The following is an 8,432-nucleotide window of genomic DNA, read 5'->3' as shown; positions in this document are numbered from 1 at the left end:
CAGTTGGAGATGAACCAATGCATGGATCGTGCGTGTGGACGTATGTTCCTGTGTACTCCGATAGTAGAGTACATGTTAGCTCTTTTACTGTGCAAAGTGAAATTTGTGTTGGGTTTAATTACCCCAATGTTAGTTGCGGGAGAGGAGACACATCATGAATTTAAAGGCAAAGGTATCATCTCCCCTAAGGTTATTCTTTTGACGTGATGATTAAAAACCTCTTAAAAAACATCTGTTGCTCTTTAGTTAGGAATGATAGTAGGATGAAATGCGCTTGTGTAGCGGGGATATGAGCCTACAACGCATAACACAAGCTTGCCTATCCGGAGTCGCTTAACAAAAAAGCATGTTAAGTTTATTTACAATTAAAAAGCCTAACTATCTTATATTCCCTCAAAGCATGTTCACCGCCACACATGTACCTAAAAAACAATGATGAAGAATATATTACTCCATTATTACGTGGTGAACCACTTGGCAAGAGTGGTAAGATATATCAAAATAAAACAATGAACATTATTATGAGATGTTGTATGCCATTACTGGATATATGTTTCTCTCTCCTACAACCACTTAACGGATACATGATAAGGCCAATGCAAACCATTAAAAATTATTCGAATACATGATATGCCTGCAAAGTCATATTGCGCGGTTCCGTCATGTACCTGTAGATCCTAGACCGGCCGTTTACTCCACTATTTGTGTTAGTGCTGGCCCACGTCCTTGTATATATATCAGATGTATTGTGCATGCGAAACTGCCTGTATTTGTAATATGTCAGGAAAGTGGTCGGGACCCGCGAACCACTTTTGCTTAGTTTTTCATTTACTCGGCCGCACTTACCGGGACCCGCCTCCTCCGCTCCGATTTCCCGCTTCTCTTCTTTCTTCCTCCAGCACTTGGCACTACTCTTCACTTGGTAGAAGTCTAGCAACATTTGCACCTAGTCAGCATGGCATTTCTAAAAGTACCAAAATATTATGTGAACATCTGTATTGTATTTTGTTTGAAAAAAGACAGAAAAATAGAAATACAAGTGTGCCTTAAGTTATTTTAGATAAAAATTGCAACATTTTTATTGTGACTTAATGTGCGGCTCGTTTTTTTTTTAGCGAAAGCGATCGTGAGACTTGTGCGCACGCCTCAAGGCCTCATGCTGCTGGGCCGGCCCATATAGAATGTTGGAGGTGAGTCGCATGTAGTAGGTGACATTTAGACGCATCCAAACAACACCGAGCGAACGGAAGAAGCCCAAATGGAGCGCGGCTAGACGATGATTTGGGCCGAACTGTTTCCTCGCAGGCTGCGTCTGAACCAAGTGCCTCTCAACTGCAGTACAGAGCATGAAAGAAACTGGCACTGCTGAATCACATCGTGTCACTTTCATCGAACACGACCTATGCGCAAGATGACGGCGCTGTGGTCAAAGCGAGGCTGGATTGCCTTGGACAGAAGCGGACTCCTTACAATTAGTCAGGCCAAACGGTGTGTCCATGTGTACGTCCGGGCTCGGGTTGTATCGCCATCTGCAATAGCATGCATGGAGCTCATTCCATGTAGTTGGTTAGTTGGAGATGAACCAATGATCGTATGTTCCTGGGTACTCCTATAGTAGAGTGCATGTTAGCACTTTTACGGTGCAAAGTGAAATTTGTGTTGGGTTTAATTACCCCTATGTTAGTTGTGGGAGAGGAGACACATCATGAATTTAAAGGCGAGGGTATCCTCTCCTGTAAGGTTATTCTTTTGATGTGATGATTCAAAACCTCTTATAAAACATATGTTGCTCTCTAGTCAGGGCTGATCGTAGGACGAAATGCTCGTGTAGCGAGGCTATGAGCCTGATGCATAACACAGGTTTGCCGGCCGCCCGGAGTCGCTAGACAAAAAGCATGTTAAATTTATTCAAAATTGAAAAGCCTAACAATCTTATATTCCCTCAAAGCAGGTTCACGACCACACCTGTACCTAAAAAACAATGATGAAAAATATATTACTCCATTATTATGAGATGAACCACTTGGCAAGAGTAGTAAGCTATATCAAAAAACAATGAACATTATTATGAGATGTTGTATGCCATTATTGATTCGCAGATATATGTTTCTCTCTCCCACGGGCACCTAACGGATACATGATAAGGCCAAGGCAGATCACGGGAAATTATTCGAATACATGATAAGCCCTATTGCCGGAAAAAAAAATGCAGGGCTGGTGTTGGCCGTAGCGATTTAAGCACTTAAGCTGGAGGTTGCCACAGTTGGATGCAAGCGTCTGACCCTTCTAAAAAATCGGCGGGTTTGTCCGCACCCGTATCCCCTATCCAACATCTAGCTGGCCACACGACGGCGCTGGGCAGATCGTGGATGCCGGGTCGACGTCGATCGTCAGCCATCATAGACCAATCGACCATCTGTTTTGGATGCTTGCTAGACTAATCAGACATAGAAGTTGGATGCTTTCTCCCAACTGGGAGACCGGGACTGATGTGCAGTTGCACGTGAGCTAAAACTTTCCCTATAAATATGCATGATATACTGCATTATCTTGCAAGCCACAGCCACAGCCAGATAACAAGTGCAGATAGCAGTGATAGCACACATAGCTCTGGCCTTGTAGCCAACCATGGCCATGGGTTCTGCCTCTTGCATTTCTCTGGTGGTGCTCGTGGCTCTGGCCACGGCGGCCACGGGGCAGCTCTCGTCGACGTTCTACGACACGTCGTGTCCCAGGGCTCTGGCCACCATCAAGAGCGGCGTGGCGGCCGCCGTGAGCAGCGACCCCCGCATGGGCGCGTCCCTGCTCAGGCTTCACTTCCACGACTGCTTTGTCCAAGCAAGTTTCACATAATATATCGGCTCTTTTTATCTTAACTAACTTTGCTTTAACAGCTGTGTCCTATCTAACAAGCTTTGATTTAACAAAATTTATACCGTGAACTAATATGTTTATGTTGGCTACAGGGCTGTGATGCATCTGTTCTGCTGTCTGGCATGGAACAAAACGCGGGTCCGAACGTGGGGTCGCTGAGAGGCTTCGGCGTCATCGACAGCATCAAGACCCAGCTGGAGAGTATATGCAAGCAGACCGTCTCCTGCGCCGACATCCTCACCGTCGCCGCCCGCGACTCCGTCGTCGCCGTAAAATCATCTTAGCACATTCAGTTGCATATATGATCGATGCTACGTAAAGCTAGTAGTCCCGTACTTAATTTCTTGGTTGGTCGATGCAGCTTGGAGGGCCGTCATGGACTGTTCCACTTGGGAGACGGGACTCCACCACCGCAAGTGCGGCGCTGGCGAACAGCGACCTCCCAGGCCCTGGCTCCAGCCGGTCACAGCTCGAGGCCGCGTTCCTCAAGAAGAACCTTAACACGGTCGACATGGTCGCGCTCTCAGGCGCGCACACCATCGGGAAGGCCCAGTGCTCCAACTTCCGGACTCGAATCTACGGCGGTGCCACCAACATCAACACTGCCTTCGCGACGTCTCTCAAGGCCAACTGCCCCCAGTCCGGCGGCAACGGCAACCTGGCGAACCTGGACACGACGACGCCCAACACGTTCGACAACGCCTACTACACCAACCTCCTGTCACAGAAAGGGCTCCTGCATTCGGACCAGGTGCTCTTCAACAACGACACCACCGACAACACCGTCCGCAACTTCGCATCCAACGCGGCGGCCTTCAGCAGCGCCTTCACGACGGCGATGATCAAGATGGGAAACATCGCGCCGCTCACCGGGACGCAGGGGCAGATCAGGCTCAGCTGCTCCAAGGTGAACTCGTGATTGACCTACACGTCGGCAGCTCGCCAGAACGACACGTCAACGAATAAGGCCCCAGAAGCAGTGGCCAGTACCGATTATCATACCAGCACTTGAAACATGTATATTTCTCTAAGTATGTGCAGCAGCAAATCATGCATGTACCTACATATGTAACGACGGTTGAATCCTCAATTTCTCTTGCGAAGGCAAGGAGAATTACCATCAACCCTACCTTATTACACTCGCACACGGAATGAAGATGCACACTTGCCTGATGACATTTTGGCATGAAGTGACCGTGCTCTATTATTTAACGAGATTTTTCCCCCAATGTTAGGAGAAAAATGGAGCACATAGAACGCAAAGTCAAGGATCATCCTCAAAAAGAAAAAGGAAAGAATAACTATATTGATCATATTTACACTTGTACACGGAATGAGGATGTACACTCCTCTTGTGAAATTTGGCATGAAGTAGGCATGCTTGATTAGTTTATGAGAAAACTCTTTTCTACTGTCTATGATGCATCTGTTCTGATGTCTGGCATGGAACAAAACGCAGCTCCGAACGTGGGGTCGCTGAGGGACTTCGGCGTCATCGACATCATCAAGACCCAGCTGGAGAGTATCTGCAAGCAGACGGTCTCTTGCCCCGACATCCTCACCGTAGCTGCCCGTGACTCCATCGTATCCGCAACAACATCTTAGGACGTGTTTGGTGCCTGCACCGTTTTTTGAGGTTGCATGAGAAAAAGGGCAAGGCTGAGTAAAGCCTGGTTGAAAAGATATATGTCAGAATACGACATTTGCATGTCGATTAGTTACCTGCATATAGGTTGCCTACATCATAGAAGACTCCTCTTTCCGGTGTATGGTTGCATACATGCATCATGATTAGGAGTTCACAACTATATTGACCAGAGAGGTTAAAGTAAAATGTTCACTACCACTATGCCCGGAACTCTATGCGCGCAACCTGTATCTGCACCACACATCCAGCCCTATTGTCAAATCAACATGGCCCACATGTGTCAGCCATCCATGCGCCCGTGTGTATAGTTCAGTCGTATTTCAATTGATTCGACCTCACGTGTGACCAATCTCTTCGCTAATGCACCATTTAAATACATGGTTAATCAACATGTTTTCACTAATTATGGTTTATTATTTACTAAAAAAATGTACTTATTCTCATAAAATACTAATGAAATTAATTAATTACTGGATTATACCAAAGGAATTTTTAGATGGCTGTGGCGAACTCTACGGGAAATTCCAAAGAACATTACAAAATCCAAAGATACAATTAGTAATGGCAAAGTTTTCTCATAAGTTTTTCTGATTTTTATGGAAAGTTCGGACACCATGTTAGCAAAGTCCTGTTAGAAAGTTCTTCATATTTTTATAAAGTCCTTTGAAATTTTTGATAATGTTCTTCCGCTTTCCTGTGTATGGAGAGGGGCAAAACAACAACAGTCATTTACCGAAAACTGGAAGACAGGAAACAAAATAAGATCAATCCATCTTCCTAAGTATGCTGGATGAAAAATCCATCACATCGATGCCACTATCACACACGAAACCAGATGCATCTCAAAAGATTGAGAAAAGAATAAAAAAATATTTAAGAAAAATTCCTGAAATATATCCAATATTGATCTTGTTCTAAATGTTGTCTGGAGCTCAAATATATAAAAATTCCTGAAATCAAAATATTGGTTTAAAGGATATAAATGATTTAAGTTAGGAAAGGTGAAAAAGGGGTGGGTTTGTTTGGGAGAGAGAACTGAGAAGCGAGAGAGTGGACATGCCGATGTGACATCATGTGTATCGGCTGATGTGATGTGCATGGCGATGTGTGGTGAAGATTAGAGTTATGAGCGCAAAGGGTTAGGAATAACCATATTCGGCTTTGATGCATCTGTTGTGATGTTTGGCATGGAACAAAATGCTGCTTCGAACGTGGGGTCACTGATGGGCTTCAGCGTCATCGACAACATCAAGGCCCAGTTGGAGAGTATCTGCAAGCAGACGGCCTCCTGCGCCGACATCCTCACCATAGCTGCCCGTGACTCTGTTGTCACGTTCCTCAAGAAGAACCTTAACACGGTCGACATGCTCGCGCTCTCAGGAGCGCACACCATCGGGAAGGCCCGGTGCTCCACCTTCCGAACTCGGATCTCCTATGGTGACAGCAACATCAACACTAGCTTCTGGACATCTCTCAATGCCAACTGCCCCAGTCAGGCGGCAATGGCAACCCGGCGAACCTGGACACGATGACGAACAACACGTTCGACAATGCCTACTACACCAACCTCCTATCACAGAAGGGGCTCTTGCATTCGGACCAGGTGCTCTTCAACAACGGCATCGCCGACAATACCATCCGCATCTTCGTAACCAACGTAGTGGCCTTCAGCAGCGCCTTCACGACAGCTATGATTAAGACGGGAAACATCGCGCCACTCACCGGGACGCAGGGGTAGATCAGCCTCAGCTACTCCAAGGTGAACTCGTGATTGACGTACACGTCGGCAACTTGCCAGCATGATACATTGATGAATAAGGCCCCAGAAGCAGTGGCCAATACCAATTATCGTAGCAGCACTTTTTTTTGAAAAGGAGGATTACCCTCGGCCTCTCCATCTAGACGACGCATGCAATCACTTTATTAATTAATCACAAAGACCTTACAAAATAGTACATTAGGTAGTCTGCGCCATCATCTTAGCAACATATGTCGCTATTCCTATCCAGCTGATGAAGGGGTGCCGATAGTCCGAGCCTAATACCAAACAGACATCGCACAAATGCCTAACATCTAAAGCCAGAGGCCCAACCAAGCTACATACTTGGTTTGGGGCACAAACTGGTCTGACGCACTATCGTGTGTCGTTGTGCTCTCTTCCAGCAATCCATCTTCAGAGCAGAACCCAACGCACCGACCATGCCAAGCCTCTCTGCCATCGACGTCGCCATGACGCCGGACGGCATCCTGTATTTCAAAGTATGTGCAGCAGCAACTCATGCATGTATCTACATATTTAACGACGGTTGAATCTTCAATTTCTCATGCAAAGGCAAGGAGAATTACCATCAATCCTACCTTATTACACTGGAATGAAGATGTACACTTGTCTGATGACATTTTGGCATGAAGTGACCGTGCTCTATTATTTAACGAGATTTGTTTTTCAATGTCAGGAGAAAAATGGAGCACATAGATGCGAAGTCAAGGATCATCCTCAAAAGGAAAAAAAGAAAAGAATAACTATATCGATCATATTTACACCTGTACACGGAATGAGGATGTGCACTTCTCTTGTGGAATTTGGCATGAAGTAGCCATGCTCGACTATTTTATGAGAAAACTCTTTTCTACTGTCTAGAGGGCTGTGATGCATCTGTTCTGTTGTCTGGCATGGAACAAAATGATGCTCCGGATGTGGGTTCGCTGAGGGGCTTCGGCGTCATCGACAACATCAAGACCCAACTGAAGAGTATCTGCAAGTAGACGGTCTCCTGCGCCGACATCCTTACCATAGCTGCCCGTGACTTCGTCGTCGCTGTAAGAACATCTTAGTACTACACTCAGTTACATGATCGATGCTACTGAACGATAGAACATATTCCTTCCGATTCATATTAATAGTCGCTGATTTAGTACATGCTACCTTCGTTCGGGTTTATTGGTTCCCATTGTATTTCGTGCCAAATTTTGACCATAGATAAACTAACAAAATGTTTACGCATGTCACCAAACATTATATTTTTTAAAACTACTCCCTCCGTTCCTAAATGTAAGTCTTTTTAGAGATTCCACTACAAACTACATACGGATGTATATAGACATATTTTAGAGTGTAGATTCATTCATTTTGCTCCGTATGTAGTCCATAGTGAATTCTCTAAAAAGACTTATATTTAGAAACGGAGGAAGTATATTCAAATACGAATCCAATGAGATAATTTTTCTTGACATGCATTAACATTTTGTCAATTAAATTTTTAGTCAAAATTTGGCACAAACTACAAAGGATGCCTATAAACCAGAACGGAGGTAGTACTTAATTTCCTGCTTGATCTGCTATCTTCCACATGCAGCTTGGAGGGACATCGTGGACTGTCTCGCTGGGGAGACGGTACTCCACCACCGCAAGCGCCTCACTGGCGAACAGTGACCTCCCTGGCCCGGGCTTTAGCCGGTCACAGCTTGAGGTCGCGTTCCTCAAGAACCTTAACACGGCCGACATGGCCGCGCTATCAGGCGCGCACACCATCGGGAAGGCCCGGTGCTCCACCTTCTGGACTCGGATCTATAGTGGTGACACCAACATCAATGCGGCTTTCGCGACGTTGCTCAAGGCTAACTGCTCCTAGCCCGACGGCGATGACAACCTGGCGAACCTGGGCATGATGACCCCCAACACGTTTGACAATGCCTACTACACCAACCTCCTATCACGGAAGGGGCTCCTGCACTCGGACCAGATGATCTTCAACAACGACAGCACCGACAACACCATCCGCAACTTCGCAACCAGCGCGGCGGTCTTCAGCAGCGCCTTCGCGACGGCCACGATAAAGACAGGAAATATCACGCCACTCACCGGGGCGCAGGGCAGATCAGGCTCAGCTGGTCCAAGGTAAACTCGTGA

The 8,432-nt window shown here is 46.1% G+C and overlaps 1 protein-coding gene and 2 pseudogenes across 1 annotated transcript; all 3 read left to right on the top strand.

The window, feature by feature from the left end:
- Positions 1-2,568: 2,568 nt before the first annotated feature.
- LOC100192163 (peroxidase-like) lies at positions 2,569-4,064 on the top strand. The gene is made up of 3 exons (XM_044466237.1): positions 2,569-2,838; positions 2,967-3,143; positions 3,236-4,064. The coding sequence occupies exons 1-3, from the start codon at positions 2,629-2,631 to the stop codon at positions 3,791-3,793; spliced, it is 945 nt and encodes a 314-aa protein (XP_044322172.1). The 5' UTR covers positions 2,569-2,628; the 3' UTR covers positions 3,794-4,064.
- A 253-nt stretch (positions 4,065-4,317) lies between these two features.
- On the top strand, positions 4,318-6,293 carry LOC123039036 (peroxidase-like; annotated as a pseudogene).
- Positions 6,294-6,721: 428 nt separating this feature from the next.
- Positions 6,722-8,432, top strand: LOC123039035 (peroxidase-like; annotated as a pseudogene).

The sequence above is a fragment of the Triticum aestivum genome, chromosome 2B (assembly GCF_018294505.1).
Source record: "Triticum aestivum cultivar Chinese Spring chromosome 2B, IWGSC CS RefSeq v2.1, whole genome shotgun sequence".
Classification (NCBI taxonomy): Eukaryota; Viridiplantae; Streptophyta; class Magnoliopsida; order Poales; family Poaceae; genus Triticum; species Triticum aestivum.
The sequence above is the reverse complement of the archived record's forward strand: the minus strand, read 5'-3'. Positions and strand labels throughout refer to the sequence as shown.

What these genes read in the sequence shown, in the direction of transcription:
- LOC100192163 (XM_044466237.1), top strand. Translation starts at nt 2,629, where the DNA reads ATGGCCATGGGTTCTGCCTCTTGCATTTCTCTGGTGGTGCTCGTGGCT. An exon ending in TCCACGACTGCTTTGTCCAA is followed by an intron (nt 2,839 to 2,966) that starts GCAAGTTTCACA and finishes TGTTGGCTACAG; the next exon opens with GGCTGTGATGCATCTGTTCT. An exon ending in CCCGCGACTCCGTCGTCGCC is followed by an intron (nt 3,144 to 3,235) that starts GTAAAATCATCT and finishes TGGTCGATGCAG; the next exon opens with CTTGGAGGGCCGTCATGGAC.